At 43.3% G+C, this 17,979-nt stretch overlaps 1 protein-coding gene across 1 annotated transcript in view; it reads left to right on the forward strand.

Annotated features, from left to right (window-relative positions):
• The window catches only part of ITPRID1 (ITPR interacting domain containing 1), a 108,823-nt gene that overhangs the window by 77,105 nt on the left and 13,739 nt on the right, over positions 1-17,979 (forward strand). The window contains exons 9-10 of the mRNA XM_027840216.1: positions 12,889-12,971; positions 15,709-17,034. Coding sequence (XP_027696017.1) covers positions 12,889-12,971; positions 15,709-17,034 — 1,409 coding nt within the window. The remainder of the gene's footprint in view (positions 1-12,888; positions 12,972-15,708; positions 17,035-17,979) is intronic.

Below are 17,979 nucleotides of genomic sequence, written 5' to 3' on the forward strand. Positions count from 1 at the left end.
GGAAGGAAGGAACAAAGGAAAGGAGGAAGGAAGGGAGGGAGGAAGGGCGAGAGATGAAGGAAGGAAGAAAGGGAGGAAGGAAGGAAGGAAGGGAGGGAGGGAGGAAGGAAGGGAGGGAGGAAGGGAGAAAGGGAGAGGGAGGAAGTGAGCTAGATGATGTGATTTACCCACAGTCAAATGACTGTCACATGCCAGAGGTGGATCTTGAGCCCAGTATTTCACAGAGGAAATAAAACTGGTTCTAGAGTCAGAAGATCTGGCTCCTAGCCCTGTTATACTCCACTTTCTTGGGCCTCAACTTCCAGAATTGTAAAATGGAGGGATTGGACTAGAAGATTTCTGAGGTCCCTTCTAGCTCCTGATGGTGACATTGATCTTGACTCTGAGTTAAGCCCTCTGGGCACGTGCCGTGCCACCAGGGGTGTAGAGGAGAGGCTGCTGAGGTATGTTGCAATTGGAATAAATTGAGTCTTTAAACCCCTATTAAGGAATTTTCATTTGACATGAGAGGGATCTGAGGTCTTTTGTTAATTCTAAGAAGGGGTGGAATTACATAGAATGTTTTTAAAAGATGATTTTTGTCATGCAGACCAGGTTAGATGTAGGCTAAGAAGATGGAAAGTGGATAGAAAGGCAGGTCCTTACACAGGAATTGAAGTAAAGCAGAAGATAGGGGTGATTGTTTTGTTTTTTATTTAATATTTGCCATATCCTATAGAAAACAAAGACTTCTCAACAAGTGAGACAAGTGGCAAAAGATGAAAGATGCTGGGGGTGGGGTTTGCATCAATAAGACCCAGTAACTGATTGGCTAGGGGGATGAAAGAGAATGAAACAGAAGTGGAGGATGAGTTCAAAGTCAGGAAGCTGGGTACCTAGAAGGGTGGTGGTGATAATGGGATAAGAAAAAAGGGAAAATACTTTAATTCCCCTAAAGAAAGATCATGGAATCTAAAGCTGTGTCTAGAGGTCATCCAACCCAAACTCCTCCATGTTCAGATGAGTCACCTGGGGCCCAGAGAAGTTAAATGACTAGTCTAGAGTCACACAGCTCATGATGAGTTTTATTTGGACAGGTCTTGTGATGCCCAGCCCAATTCTTTTTGGTCGTGACATATTTTCAGTGTAACATCATGAATGCCCACCCAAAGAACCTAACTAAGAACCTAAACTAACCCTCACCAATGACCTCTCAGGTCAAATTACAAAAATTAATGCCAGCATTACTCTCTGATTCTGAAGGCCCCATGAGTTCTTTCTTGGGAGAATACCATGAATTCATATAGATTGCCCTAAAAGGCAAGAGCAATAGTTTCCAATGGCCTTTGGCTGACTAATTCTGGACCAAGGGCATGGAATGACTTGATAAAGGGTTAAAACTTAAGACTGAAATCATCTGCAGAGAATTTCACATTAACATCATGGAAAGTCCCTATGTCAGATTCTAGACTTAGGCAGCTCCTTGGCTTTCCAAACCCCAAAGCTCAGTTTTTGAGAGGTGTCATTTTAATCTTGGTAGAGGTGTGTGTGTGTGTGTGTGTGTGTGTGTGTGTGAGTGTGTGTGTGTGTGCTTGCGTGCACATGCATGTGGGCACCACTGGTTTGTGTGTGTTGGAGATGGGGGGAAGGGATGGGTTCTGGTCACATTCCAAGTGAGATAATTACATCCTATTTTCCTTAGACCCCTGTTGTTCCTCTTCCCTTTCTCTCCTAAGCTGCTCCAAGGTGCAGCTGTGAGGTGTTAAACAGCTGGCGAAGCCCACCCCCGAGACCAGCACACTTCAGCTGTGGGGGGAATGATCCCAGTACAATTTGTCTATCAGCTTGTTCCATTTTTAAGGCATTTGGGATCTTTCAGAATGAAAGACTTCGGGAACCAAGACCCTATTATTAGTTCCTAGAACCTCGGTAGATTTGGAGCTCGACTCTAATTAGAATGTTGATACACAAACAATTAAAAAGTGATAGACCTTTGCCGAGGTGGGTGTGGGGAAGGTGATGGAAATGAGCTAGATGCTTAATAGCAATGGTGGCCTTGATATTCCTCTCCCAAATGGAGCCTTAGGATTTAAGTGGCTAAAGATGTTACACCATTTTCCAGGGTCAGTTCAGGTTTAGAGGAAACTGAGTCTCAGAGAAGTTAAGTGACTTGCCTATGATCACATAGCCAGTAAGTGTCAGAGACAGATTTTGAACCCAGATCATCCTGGCCTGACTCTGCATTCCATTCTCTATACACTGACCCACACCAGTTGGGGGTGGATTTAGGAATCCTAGGTTCAAATTCTGCTTCTGATAAGTCTAAATCAGTAAAGGTGCAATAGCCAATAGAAATTTTTTCTTCCAGAAACAGATCAAAAAGTTGTCTTCAACTTGACAGTCTTAGAGTAAGCATTATAACGTGGGGCCCTGAGAGGCATGGGAGAGACAAAGACAATCACATAACAGTTATCATCTTAAAGGAGGTTACATTTCTAACATGGAGTCAGGAAGCTCTGAGTTCAAATCCTGATTCAGACATTTACCAACTGTATGACCCTTGACAAGTCATTCAATGTCTATAAAATGGGGATCATAATAGCATCTTGCAAGGTTTTTAAGGATCAAATGAGATAATATTTATATAGTGCTCTGCCAACCTTTGAGCAATATTGAAATGCTAGCTATCATTATAATTCTCCTAGGGAGAGGTTACAATATGTAAACAGATAAGTAAATATAAGGCAATTCCAGGTCACTAGTAAAGAAGGTGGTGCAAGGGATCAGGAAAGGCTTTCTGCATGACCCCTGAGCTGAGTCTTAAAGGAAATTAGGTATTCTGAAAGGGAGGGAGAGAAAGAGAGAGAGAGAGTGAGAGAGAGAGAGAGAGAGACAGACAGACAGACAGACAGACAGAGATAGAGACAGATATAGACAGAGAGAGACAAAGAGATAGAGTCAGAGAGACAGAGAGAGAGACAGAGTCAGAGAGAGAGAGACAGAGACAGAGACAGAGAAAAGAAGAGAGAAGGAGAATGTTTCAGGGATTTAAGACAAAAGAAGGCAGAGTTGAAAGATGGGACATCTTTCACATGTAGAACACATGAGGGAAAGTAACATGAAATGTTTGTGGAAAGGTAGGTGGGAGCCAGATCAAGGGGAATTTTAGGTTCTAAGTGGAAGAATTTGTATTTTATCCTAGAGACCAGAGAGAACCAGTTAAGGTTTCTGAGCAAGGAAGTGGGACATAATCCAAATTGGAGAAGAGAGAATGAATGAGAGGAGACTGAGCAGAAGTCTATTGCTACAGTCCAGATAACATAATCAGGGAAAGAATTAGCACATGGCCCTCTGAATGGAGACAAGCGGCAAAAGATGAAAGATGCTGGGGGTGGGGTTTGCATCAATAAGACCCAGTAACTGATTGGCTAGGGGGATGAAAGAGAATGAAACAGAAGTGGAGGATGAGTTCAAAGTCAGGAAGCTGGGTACCTAGAAGGGTGGTGGTGATAATGGGATAAGAAAAAAGGGAAAATACTTTAATTCCCCTAAAGAAAGATCATGGAATCTAAAGCTGTGTCTAGAGGTCATCCAACCCAAATCCCTCCATGTTCAGATGAGTCACCTGGGGCCAGAGAAGCTAAATGACTAGTCGAGTCACACAGCTCATGATGAGTTTTATTTGGACAGGTCTTGTGATGCCCAGCCCAATTCTTTTTGGTCGTGACATATTTTCAGTGTAACATCATGAATGCCCACCCAAAGGCTCTTCACTTGTAACATGGAGCCCACTAGCCACAATATTCTTCTCTTCCTAAACTCCTATCAGACTCACCATGGAAGCACAAGTGTCACTTGACAATTAGAAGTCACATGTTTTCCATACAATTTAGCTTTATTTCTGTTAAAAATGAGTATTAATCCTGGACCACCCTAGACTTTTAAAAATTGAAGTTGAGAATCACTTGAGGAAGGTTGGAGGGGCCAATGGTGAGCATGAGGAGAATGCATCTTATCATCAATAAATAGACCTCATCTGTAATATAAGGGGCTAGGACGGAGGACTTCTGAGGTCCCTTCCCACTTGAGATTGATGATCCTAGAGGGAAGTGAAGGCGCAGGAACTGTATGAGCAAAGGCACAGAGACAGGAGAGCACACAGATGCTGGCAAAAGAGCAACAGTGCAGTTTGATTACTATAGGACATGTGAGATTGAGAAGAATGAATCTGGGTTTGGAGTCAGCTCGATGGTCCAGTGGGAAAAGAACTGCCTCGAGTCAGAGGAACTGGTTGATTTTCTCACGACCCTATATGTATGGGGTCATGACCCACAGTTTAAGAAGCACTGAAGGGGTTAGAGTGGAAAAAGTTTAAGAAGCCCTGAATATGACTTTGGGCAAATTACTTAGCCTCTCTGGTTACAGGTTCCTCATCTACAAGGAGTGGATGAGAGTAAATGATTTCTGAGGTGCTGTCCAGTGCTAGGTCTATGAGCCTGTAATGAGTTCAGATCCCAGCCCTGCTACTGACTGTTTGGGTGACCTTTGCAAGTCACTACTGGGAATCATTTAGCTCATCTAGAAAATGTGGGAGTCAATCTTGTCAACAACAATTTACTAAACATTTTTAATGTGCCAGCCATTGTGCTAAATGCTGCGAATAACAAATGTAAGTGAAAAAGAAGATGGCCCCTGCTCTCAAGAAGCTTACATTTTAATGTAAGAGGGAGGGGAATTAGATGACGTCTAGGATCCTCTCTCTCTCTCTCTCTCTCTCTCTCTCTCATCCTTGGAGGAGGAATAGAGAGATCTGGAAGGCTTAATTCTAGCCTCACCTTAGATATTTCACCCCACAATCCAGAAAATGGTTTTAGATTCCTCTAGAATTTATATTCAAAGGAAGGTTCCCTAGGCAGACCTAGCTGCCGATGATCCAGATGCCTTGCAAGCTTTGCTAAGATCTCATTATATGTGGATAAGGCCAGGCGTTGCCAGGACTAAAAGGAGCTGGAGTTTGGATCTAAACTCGGAGAACAGACAGAAGTTCAAGTGGGCTGCAAACTTGGCAAAAACATGTTCTTTAAGAGAGAAAAATATTTCAACTCCCAAATCAGTTTTTCTGTATATAGTTCTTGCTTTTTATTCTTTTGAAAGAAGAAAGTTTTTTTAAAAAGTAACTTTGAGACTTTATGAAATGAGGCAGCAGGTATAGACTTCAGGTTTTCCTTCACCAACAAGGATACCGACCCGTACCCCCTGAATGCATTGATGTGGATGGTTTTATGAGTTGATAAAATAAAAAGAAAACCTTTCTGTGGCCAGCCTCCTGCTTCTGGATGTCTCCCTATTTTGCTTGGCTAGTCCTTGTACACCTGGTGGCCAGTCTACCTATTAGAGACTTCTCCCTACTTTGCTTGGCTGGTACCTGTATACCAGACACATGGTCCATTTCTAGGCTTGCACTTGAAGTCTTTCCAGCTTATTACAACCTGTCAAAGCATGAGCTCTGCTAGCATAGATTTTGAGAACCTAGTTCCCTCCACACCAAAGTCATGAGATCATCGTGTCCAGGTTTAGAAATGGAAAGTGAGGAAGACTTTAGTGATGAGTAGTTTGGCTGGATACTGGTCCACTTGGGTTTCTCTTTTGGAAGAGTTCCTTTTTTCAAGATGTCCTTTCCTAACCATAGTGCAACCTTCATCACAGGAGCATAGGACTGACATAGGAGTCATTCCATGAACTGCCTCATCTCTGCCCTGCTTTCAATGTTCTTGATGACATTTTTTAAAAGTACAGTTTTCTAATGATCAATACCCCCCCAAATCCTTTTATAAGTCACTTCAAACAAATAGCCTTTTGTCTTTTCTAAAAAAAAAATTTATTGCTCACTTTTGTTTTAATATCACCTACCTTTCCCAAAGTATCTCTCCCCTCTTCCCCTCCCAGAGAGCTGTCTTTTAAAATAAAGATTAAAAAAAGAAAGAAAAGATAAATTGAGTAAAGCTAAACAACATGTCAAAAAAATCTAAAGTGATATGCAGTGTTATAAACCCATAATCACCCACCTCTGCCTTCTCAGATGTCTTCTTTGGGACCAAGCTCGGTTATCGTCATTTCACAGCGTGCATTTTCAGTTGCTGTGTACTTGTTTGTTGCTCCCATTTGCATTGTTGCATTCACCATGTATATTGTTTTCCTGGTTCTATTTACTTCATTTGCATCAGTTCATATAACATGCTTCTCTGTATTCATTACATTTATCATTTATTAATTAGATGGAATAATATGGAAAGTACTTTGCAAATGGTAAAAACACTACATAAAGGCTAACTATTAGTACATTAATGTGCCATTATTGTGGAATTCATGTACCAGATTTGTTTGGTTATTCGCCTGATTGATGGGCATCTTTTTCATTTTAAGATCTTGGTAAAAAGAACTGATACAATTATTTTGGTTTTTTGAAACCTGAATTCTTATCACTGACCTCCTTAGGGCAACTAATTCCTGGAGGTGAAATGTCTGGGTCAAATGATGCCAGACTCGAAGGCCTGCAATGATGGGGAAGAGAGTGGGGGCCCATTCCAACCCCATAATCCATCTTTACCTATTTTTGTCATATGAGGATAGAGAGAAGGATCTAGGTATGTTCAGCCTGAAGAAGATTCAGAAGAGAAATGATCTCTGTCTTCCAGTACCCCATAGCCACAGAGGTCAGTGACAGGGCACCATAGGGGCAGGAATGGCAAAGAAGCAGATTTAGGTGTGATGTCAGAGACAAAAGAAAGACAAAAATTCTCGACAATGACAGCTTTCCAAAAATGGAAGGGGCTACCCTGGGAGGCCCTCACTGAAGGCCTTCAAACAAAAATGGAATGTTGACCTAGGGATTCTTTTTTTGAATATGCATTGGAATGAATGACCACTGGAGTCCTATCTAGTGCCCACTTAAATGACATGGGTCTCTTTGGTACTCTGGTAGATCTATGATTTCATTGATGTGACTTCTTTCTCCCGAAATGTAACAACTCTTTCCTGTGTTTATCTACTGTACAATTCTTGTTTATCTCTCCCCATGCCATTCACCATGGAGCCTGCCTGATGCCCTAGAGACCTTTCTCTAGTGCCAGCTCTGGCTTTCCTCCCATAGTATCTGTTAGGTGCCAATATCAGATGGGTGCCAATGTACCCCTGGGCCTACCCCATCTGTTGTTTCTCATTCTTGATACATAATCAACCCACCTCCTTTTCTGGACTCACACATCTTCAATCATATTTTATCTACCTTTCTCACATGCAAGTTGTATCAGTAGCATTTTGCAAGCTGATCAGACCTACCATGTGTCTTCTCACATGGCAGGTTGTCCAGTTTCTACTACTACCGTCCACTCCGAGACTTGCCTCAGTGAGTGGGGATTGGAGGTGCGCTCAGCTGGTGTGGGATTCAGATAAGCCTTAGTAAAACAGCATCCTCTCTCTCATCCTCCTTATTCCATGCTGGTTTATAGAGTCTATTGACTCTAGTGACCAAGTCTTAGACACATGTGCTTTCTCAATCCCAACCTCACCCCCAAGAAAATGGTGTGAAGGTAAGAACACTTGTCTGCCATTTAGAGTGGTCCAAAAATGAAAGAGGCTGCCTTGAAAGGCAGTGGGTGTGCCTTTGTTTTCAGGCAGAGAGAACATGCCCTGTTGTGGCAGCACTATAGGGATTCTTGTTAGAGTAGGTGTGGTACCACCCAAAGCCAGGAGTCTGGGAGATAGGGGTACAATCAATATGATTTAACAGATGGTTGGATACACTGGATATGATAAAAGCAAAGCAAGATATGAGAGAAAAGGGAAAGTCCAAGGCAGAGGCAAAAGTTAGGAACATGGATGACTGGAGGGAGGATAATGTATAATGAAATAAAGTAAGACGAAATATTTGAAATCTTTGGAATACAGATCAGAGGATCTGGAGCTAAACTTTAGTTCAGTCATTTAGTTCAATCTCATCTTTTCAATGAACCAAACAGAGGCCCAGAAAGGAAAGTGACTAGTCCAAGCTAATACATCTCTTAAGTAGATGGTGAGTGGTGTAAAGACTAGAATGGTGATGATGGAGGCAGGAAGACCTGAGTTCAACTATCTGATACTTACTAGTTGTGTGAACTTGGGCAAGTCATTCATCTTGTTTGAGCCTTAATTTCCTCATCTGTAAAATGGGAGAGCTGTACCAGCTGTCTTCTAAGATCCTTTCTCCCTTTACAATGTAAGCTTTTTGAGGGCAGGGACTGTTTTTGCTTTTCTTTGTATCCTCAATGCAACCAAGCATAGTGCCTGGCACATAATAGGTGCTTAATAAATGTTTGTTGACTGACTGATTTCCAGGTCTAAATCTATTCTTTTGTTACCCAATAAATAATAGAAATGGTATTTGAACACAAGTCTTCACACATCAATTCTCTACATGGTACCTAGCACGCCATTTTCAATGTAACTGCCTGAAACTATATAGGAAACTCTCAGCTATCAATGGCAGGGAGTAATTTGGTATGATGCCTGGATTCTGTGAGATGACTCAGTCAGAATCTATTAGACTTGGTGAATGATTACACAAGGTGTAAAAGACAGGAGGGAGTCAAGGGTGATGATTTCTAGGTTATAAACCAAGGTGGGTAGAAGCTGGAGGGTGCCTACAGCGGAAATAGGGAAGTTTCTAGGAGAGACCAGTTTAGTGTGAGGGATAATGGGTTCTAATGTGGACATGGGTAAGTTGGAGATGCCTCAGGAGTATCCAGCAGAGGCCTAAAGCAGACAGCAGAGTTCAGATTAGGACAGGACATATACACTTGAGAATCATTCTAGAAATGGTGCTTGAATGTATATCAGAACAGGAGGCCACGAGAGAGGAGTCAAGGGGGACTGGGCCCCAGCTCTGGGGGAAACTGATGCTAACCAGGAAGGAGATGGATTTTCATTCAGGTTAAGTAAAGGAGTGGTCAGAGGGAGGGAAGGAGGAGAGCCAGCGGAATGTAAGGTCATGGAAGCCTAGAGAGGCTAATGTGTCAAGGAAGAGGGTGGAGTCAATAGTGTCTAAAGTGGCTGAGAGGTCAAAGAAGTCATAGAATCCAAATGGAACGGCTCCACTGTTGTTACTGAAGAAATTGTGTGGCTCAGTGTCTTGGAGCCAGGCAAGTTCTGAGTTCCAACTCCTGCTTCTGTTACTTACTAGTCAGGTCATTTACTATATCTTAGCCTCAGTTTCCCTATCTATAAAAGGGGGCTGGACTTGATGGTCTCTGTGGTTTCTTCCAGCTCTAAACTTGTGCTCCTGTGATGCTGCTATTATCTATGTTCAGGTCAGAAATCGGTGATTATAATTAGCCAACAATTCAAGGCTTTCTAGCGGTGTTTTTATTTACATTATTATAGTTATTGTATTTGGTGTTCTTATTCTTTTCTTTGAATTCTTGCTATTGGCTATTTTTCCATTGTATTCCTAAACCAGTTTGTCCATCATTCTCAGTTGATGGGATTCAGCCACCAAAAGTGCTGCTATGAATATTTTGCTGAGGGGGGGGCCATTTCTTTCTGTCTTATCTAGCCAGCCCCAGAGCCCCAGGCAATGCTTCATCCCATCCAGGCAGCTCCCAGGATGCCTCAGCCTGGCCAGCACGGGCATCTTGCCGTCCAGCCTGCTGCTTTCCATCCTTTGCTGGGGGATCAATCATCAAACCAATATTAGCTTTGCTACCACTGTCTCCACTCTCATTCCCTATGACTGTCTAGACCAAAGCTCCCTTCTCTGCCCACCTTGCCCTGATAAATCTTGACCTTCACCTTCTTTGTATGCTGGACCCTTTGGGCAGGCTGGTGAAGCAGTGGGCCCCTCCTCTCGAGAATTTTGGTTGGCCACATTCTTAATGAAAAGAAATGCTAAATTTCAGTTAGAAGGTAGTAGAAATAGAAACATAATTTTTTTCCCACTCAAGTTATCCAAGACCCCCTGTAATCTCTCCATATATCCCTTGGTTTGCGCACCCCAGGCTGGAGACCCCTGCCCTCCTAGCATGTAAGCTTCAGGGGGCAGGGACCACTTCATTTTTGTATTACATTTGGATTCCTCATGCTTTGCTTATTGAGTGGGGCCTAGCGATGGACTCACTTGGTCAAATGATATGAAGTTAGTGACTTCTTATATATAATTCCAAATTGTTTTTAGAATAAAAGTAGCCAGCATTTATATAATGCTTTCAAGTTTACCAAGAACTTTCTGTATATTATCTCATTTTGGTCCTCATGACAACCTATCATCAATTTTACAGATGAAGAAAATGAGGTAGAGAGAGGTTAAGTGACTTGCCCAGGGTCACATAGCTAGGCAGGATTTGAACTCAAGTCATCTTGACTCCAAGTCCAGCGCCAACTAGCACCTATCTTCCTCATCAGCAGTGATGGTTTCCATCTTTGATTGTTCTTTCCAGTTTGCTCTGTATGAGATGAAACCTCAGAGTTGTTTTAATTTACTCTTCTCTCATTGTTAGTGACTCAGAGCCTTCTTTTAGGTGTTAGTTGATACTTTCTGTCTCTGTCTATCTCTGTCTCTATCTCTGTCTGTCTCTGTCTCTCTCTGTATCTGTCTATCTCTGTCTCTATCTGTGTCTCTGTCTCTTTATCTGTGTCTCTATCTCTATCTGTCTCTATCTCTGTCTCTGTGTCTCTGCCTCTCTCTGTATCTCTCTCTGTCTCTGTCTCTCTCTATCTCTCTCTGTCTCAGTCTATCTCTGTCTCTGCCTCTCTCTGTATCTCTCTCTGTCTCTGTATCTGTCTGTCTCTGTCTCTGTCTGTGTCTCTCCCTGGGCCTTGATTTCCTCCTCTGTAAACAAGGGGCTCACACTCAATTACCCCTGGGGTTCCCTCCATCTCTCAGAGCTCTGGGTCCTCTGAGCACAGTTTCTGTTCAGGCTGGACACACCTTTGGCTAGCTGCCCGGGCTGTGTGTGGGTCCTGGCTGCTCTGGCTCTGTGGGCTATCTGCTGCTGCCACCTGCTGGCCATCCTGCCAAGATGCCAGGGCTCTTGTTCCTCTTCAAGGGCAGTTGGGGGGGCAGCTGTCCAGAACGTAAGGGAAACCAAGGGATAAGGGTTTGGGTCTCTTGGAGACAGATCAGGGTAGGATCAGGTTTAGAGTGCCTGGGGACATGAGGAAAGGCCTGGGGTGCGGCAGAAATGCATTTCTCACAGGAATAACTCCCAAGAAGGTGAGCTCTAACTGGAATTTAGCATTCCTTCAATTAGGAATACAATGTATTGAATATTAAAAAGGCAGCATCATGGTGCCATAGAAATAGATTTGGGGTCAGGGGCCTGGGTTTGAATACCAGAACTTCTCCCCCCCACACACACACACAACCCTATGACCCTGACCAAGTCCTGGATCTTCTTAGCCTCAGTTTCCTCTTTTGTAAAATGAAAGCATTGGACTAGAAGATATCAAAGCTCCCTTGCAATTCCCAGGATGTGATCCTATGCTAATATACATCTTCCACATGGAAATAAACCCAGTTCATTGGAGACGAGGAGGTCTTAACCAGCACTTTCCAAATACTAGCTGTTATGAGTTACCATGGACAAGTCAGAGATATTAGATCACTGCATTTAGAGCCAGGAGCAAACTTAGAGATCATCCAGAGCAGAGTTCTTAATTGGGGGCCCATGATCTTTTCACCAATGTGGATAACCATCTTTCAATGTAATAACTTTCCTTTGTAATCTTCTGTATTTTATTTTATACATTTAAAAACATTATTCTAAGAAGGGGCCCATTGGCTAGACCAGACTGCCGAAAGGGTCCAGGGACTTAAAAGGTTAAGAACTCTGACTTTACGTGGAGTAGGTCCAATGGATAATGAGCCAATTGCCTAGTCCCCGCCCCCAGGCATCTCCTCTTGACTAATTAGTCCTTTCCCTGTGTATTGATCCATGAACTGGCTGTGTCTCCCTAGTAGAGTGTAAGCTCCTAAAGGGCAAGATGACCTTGTCCCTTCTGCTTAACACAGTACCTGGCTCAGCAGTATCATAGACTTAGGACTGGAAGAGATCTTGAAAGTCAACAAGCACCCTCTTCCATTTTACATATAGGGAAACTAATTCCTGGAGAAGTTAAATGACACAACCTATTAAGTCTATGAGGTGGGATTCAGACTCAAGTCTCTCTGACTCTTAGTCTGGCACTCTATCCACTAAAGCCACACTGCCTTGGTAGGGACTTAATAAATGCTTGCTAATTGGGTATGGCAGTGTGGGCACTGACAGGCCTTTTTCATCTCCTGGGTCCCCTTAGACCAGGGGTTCTTTACCTTTTCCCTCTTATAGACCTCTTTGACAGTCTGATGAAGCCTATGGACCCCTTCTCAAAATAATGTTCTCAAATTCATAAAAAAAACATATAGGAATACCAAAATACAAGGAAACTAAGAATAGTAAAATACTAATATGTATCCTTATATCTATATATAGCTACATCAGTCTATCTTTACCTGTATATATATATATACATACACATATACACACAGAGAATGTATATATAGAGAGAAATAGAGAATGATATATATTATAAAATACATAATACATAATACATTATTGCATATATATTCTATCATGTATTATATTATTACATATTAATATAGAAATACAAATTCAGGGACCCCAAATGAATTTTTGAGCCCTTTAGTGTAATTTTTGATTCATGCTCATGAAACAGCTTTTTGGTTTGGTCGCTAACATTGAGCACCTAGCAATGCCCTTACATGATTCTCAGGTTTGGGGGAAAAGTCTCAAGTGCCCTTTGCTCAGGTCCAGAAGTGTTGGCAAACTCCTTTTTGCCTTGACCTCTAAGCTCATGGCCATCTGTTCTGTCTCCTAGGTGATGGGGTGACAAGAGCCAGCAGCTGCCAGTCAGACAGCAGTGGGTTCCTGGAGGAACTTCCCGAGCCCTTCCCTCTACAGGTATCTGTCATTCTTTGGGTGGGTGAAATGCTCAGTCCCAGGCCAAACCTCACTTATTATTAATGCACATTTCTCACTTCAGATTGGCCAGACTATTTGGCATTGCCTAAATAGAATTCAGTCATTCTCACTTGAGGGCAGGCCCAAGCTGACCTTACTGGGAGACTGGCTTCAGCTATAGCCAGTAACATAGAAGAAAGAGGGCTCCTTCTTGTCTGAGGCAGGAGCTGCCTCCATTTCCAAGTCTACTTATCTCAGGCCTGGCTTCGGCTCTCCTGACAGCTAGGCTGCTTCTGACCCTAACTCCTGCCCTCATACTAAGGGACAACTACATCCTTCAAACAACCTAACCTCCCAATTCCTTAACCTCTCTCTTTCTTATGACCTATTCCTCTGCACCTCTACAGCTACTGCAGAGACGGGCATACCCTTGATTTTGCCATCACCCACAAATGCATCACTTCCATGTTCAGGAACTCTGAGAATCTGACCACAATCTGTTAGCATTCTACTTCTCTGAGGTACAACCCTAAACCCTAGTCTTTGCTCACACTGGGACCTCTGATCTTTGTACCCCTGAATTCTTTCCTAGACCATCACCCATAGGCAAACCGCTTTCCAAACCCTAAAACATCACATAAATGTCAGCTATTATTACGATTATTATCCTGACCCTTTGATGAACCAGTTCAGTACAACTCTGTCCTCTTCTCTGCAGTCCCCTGCCCCCTTATCCCATCACTGGTCTTGTCCTGCGAGGTCTCCCCACATCTACTACCCTTGCTCCTGCCCACACAGTATAGAATAAAGCTGGAAAAAAGGACAAAGCCCTGCTGACTGGATTCACTGCAAATGGATGTCATTTAGCTTCAACTGGGTACTTCCAGAAATAAAGCAATCCTTAGGCAGCTCCATAATCAATTCACTAGGCCACCTGACATGGTTTCTCTCCTAAACCTTTCCATCCATCCTCCAACCACTCATGGCTCCCTGGCCCCACATCATCTCACCTGAGGACCTTGCCTTGGATTTCACTGGGAAAACGAAGGCTGGTTGCTAGGAATTCCCTTTTCTTCCCCTTCCTCATTTCACATCACTGATTAGCCTTCTGCCACTATCTCCTTCCTCACCCCATGTCACATGAAGAGGTGGCCCTTCTCTTTGGCAAGCCTAAGCCCTCTACTTGCACAAGTGAGCCTGAGCTGTCCCCTCTTGCCTAGCCATCCTCACCCTTTCACTTATCTTCAATCTCTACTTGTCTAGGCTACTTCATGCCTAAAAACATGTACATGTCTCTCCCATCCTCAAAAATACTCTCCCTTGATTCCTGCTAGCATTGTCTACATCTCCTCCGTTTTGTGAATAAACCCTCTGAGCATGCCTCCATTTCCTTTCTCTCTTTCTGCTTAACCCTTGGTAGTCTGGGTTGCAACCTCATCATCAAACTGAAACTTTTCTATCCAAAATGACCAATGATCTCTTAATTGTCAAATTCAAGAGCCTTTTCTCAGTCCTGTTCCTTCTTTATCACTCCACAGCCTTTGACACTTTCTCCTCTCTGCGTTTTCATGACACTACTCCCTTCTGGTTCTGCCCCTACCTCTCTGACTGTTCCTTCTCAGCCTCCTTTGCTGGATCATTATCTAGGTCATACCCATTAACCATGGGTGACCCACAGGATTCTATCCCATGCCCTCTTCTCTTCTCCCTCTATACTATTTTGCTTGGTGATCTCATCAGCTTTAATCAGTTCAATGAGCATTTCTATGCTGTTGATTCCCAGATCTACTTGTCTAACCTTTACCCCTCTCTTGACCTCCAGTCTTAGTTATCTAGCTGCCTATTGGATGTCTTAGGCTGGATGTCCTGTAAACATCTTAAACTCAACATGTCCCAAACAACTCATTTTCTTTCCTTCCCAGTTCTCCAGGTCCTAACTTCCCAAGTACGGTGGAGAGTTCCTGAACCTCTCAGTTTCTCAAGCTTGTACCCTAGGTGTCATCCTTAACTCCTTGTTCTTTTTTACACGCTCCCATCTCCCATCTGCTGCCAAGGGCTGTGGATTACACCTTCGTGACATGGCTTCCATATGCCCTGTTCTTTATAACATTCCTACAGTTCTGCTCCAGGCCCTCATCATCTTGCATCTGAACTATTTCACTAGCACATTGGTGGGTCTGCCTGGTACATTCTCTCTCCCTATTGCAATCTAGCCTGCACTAAGCTCTCAAATCAATATTCCTAAAGTGCAGGTCTGATCTCGTCACTCACTCCCCACAACCTGCCACACGCACACTTAGCCAGTCAACTCCAGTGGCTCCCAATCACCAACAGGATACAATCTAAAATCCTATTTGGTGTTCAAAATCCTCCATAATCTGCCTTCTTCTGACCTTCCTAACCCCCCATACTCTGTGACCAGTGACACTGGCCCTCCTTGCTATTCCTCGCACAGCATTATTATTATTAATATTGTTGCTATTATTATTATCAATAACACTTAGTACAGTTCCTGGCACAAGCTAAGAGTTCAATAAATTATCTATCAATTTATCCATCTGTTGATTTTATAAATGGAGTTGAATCCCCTAAAGAGAAATCAGTATAGAAGGGGACTGGAAGGAAACATTATCTTTCTACTTCTTGAAGATGAAACTTTAGAGTCATGGCGCTTTTTAGAGCTCGCCCATATGGAGACTCCTAATCTCATTCGCCTTTCCCCTGGTCTCTCATACAGATTTCTCCCTTGTTGACCTATGAGAGTCTTATTTGCGGAAGGCAAGAAGCTCAGATTCCCTCCCTGGGACCATCCCAGTGCCATCTACAAGAACCAAATGAAGATGCCTCCCAATGCATTCTGAATTTGCCTATTCTGAACCAAGGCAAAAGTGACCAGGAAGAAAAGATATTTGCCTGTGTGGAAGAGGATGAATCTCTATTAGCAGAAAATTTAACCCAGGAGGGACCCCACAAGGAGACCCCCATTGTTGAAGATCTGGAGAGGAAAGACAATCCCACATGGAATTTCCCTACAAGTCTGAAAACTAACTATGAGGTGGATGGAGGCACCATCACTTCCAGATATGACTATCCTGTGGGATTTACTGTAGCCCATACAGTAGAAGTCAAAACAGACTGCCTAGAGGCAGAAGGGCCTAAGGCAATGTTCATGGGAAGGTCTCCTAGCATCATGGGAAGTGTGTGTGATAAAAGTGCATCAATTCATATTGATAACTGTCAATCTGCTTCTGAAGTACCAAGAAATGGGCAGGCTGGCCAATGGGACCCTGACTTAAGCAGGTTGGGATCCTCATTAGAAAATGAGATGTTGACAACACCAAGGCAGGGATTTCCCATACAGAGTGAAGTCACTCTCTCATTAGATAGCCTTGATGAAGGTTCTAAAATTTCTATATCCAACTCAGATGATGCAGCTGGATGTAGGCCTCTGAGTACCCCAGGGCTCAGTGCTTCAGGTAAAGCATCTTCCAAGTCAAGTGCAAATGTGGGAGACTTTATCCAGGACACTGAACCAAATTCCAGTGGTTTCAGATCAGTGACAATTCAGATGCCATCCAAGTTGGTGTCTGGCATCCACAGTTCCACCTCAGGAGAAGGTCCCAGAGAGAATACTTTAGATCCTCTTCTCATGCCTTCAAAATTCTTTAAGACTGAGGCTTCTCTCACATCAGGACCAGGAGTAGGGGCTAGAGAAAGGCAGACCAAAGAAGCTTCAGTTCAAACAGAAAAAAACAAACTTGGATTTCAAAATTTGTGTCCTGCCTTATGCTGCTGCTCAGGTACACATAGACGGCCTCATCTCACCCAATCGGTCTCCCTAGACAGTGGCTCTCTGGGGATACATCGGCCAACCGTAGACTCAAAGCCAGCTGTCCATGGTGTCCAGCGCAATCATGCCAGTTGCTGCTGCTGTCGCTGCTGCTGTTGCTGGCACCATCACCATCCCTGGGATTGGCACCACCCTGGCCTTGCTTCCTGCTCATACCAACACCACCTCCAAGCACAGCTCACCAAGACTGTGAAGATCCTTCAGGAGGCTATGGTGAGAGAACTCTCTCCAGTAAGTCTGTATCTTAGTAGTGATCATCGAGGTAATCAGGGAGAAATGTGCAGTCAATGAGAGGCAGTGTGGGATAGTGGAGAGACAGGTGGCCTTGGACTTAAGAAGACTAGGGTCAAGTCTTGCCTTCCCTGGGCAAGGTGCTTCAGGTCATTCTCGGAAATGACTTAGAAATAGCTTGAACCTGTGTAGGTGCATAGTTCTCCACAATAACTAAGTCAAGGTCCTTGACATATCAATCCAATCCAACATAACAAGCATTTATTAGAAGTCTCATATGCACTAGGCAATGTGCTAGGTCCTGAGGATAAAACGACGAGTCACTCCATAAGAACTTCCATTCTGGGAAGAGAGAGAGAGAATACAACATGTAAACAAATAAATTGGGACAAGGAAAACTAAGGGGAAAAATTAGGACAAGGAAAACTGAGGAGGGAGAAGGCTGTCCTAACCAGGGGTACCAGGATTTTTGGAGGCCATTCAACTGCTCGCTGAGGAAGGGAAGATTTCCATTGTCCCCTAATCCTCTCTGATCTCCTTAGATGAATTTTCTATTGGTCATTATAACCCTAGTCCCTCCCATTCTAATGGAGGAAACAACATATATATATATATATACATATACATATACATATATATATTAATAAGTTTATACAAGATGCATATAGAGTAGAAGGAAAGTAATTCTTGAGGGAAAGATACTAACAGCTAAGGGGAATGGGAAAGGCCTCTGAAGAAGATGTTTGAGCTGAGCCTTGAAGGAATGCAGGGAAGCCAGCAGGCAGAGGCGAGGGGGGAGGATATGGTAAGCTACAGTAGCTACAGAAGATATGATAAACAAACCCAATGGGGTTTTCCCAATTGTCTTGAAGTTGTGGGTAAGGTTTCAGACTTCAAGTCAGGGAGATAGTGCTGGCTAACTGTGTC

Source organism: Vombatus ursinus, unplaced genomic scaffold, assembly GCF_900497805.2.
Source record: "Vombatus ursinus unplaced genomic scaffold, bare-nosed wombat genome assembly UNPS02014840.1, whole genome shotgun sequence".
Lineage (NCBI taxonomy): Eukaryota > Metazoa > Chordata > Mammalia > Diprotodontia > Vombatidae > Vombatus > Vombatus ursinus.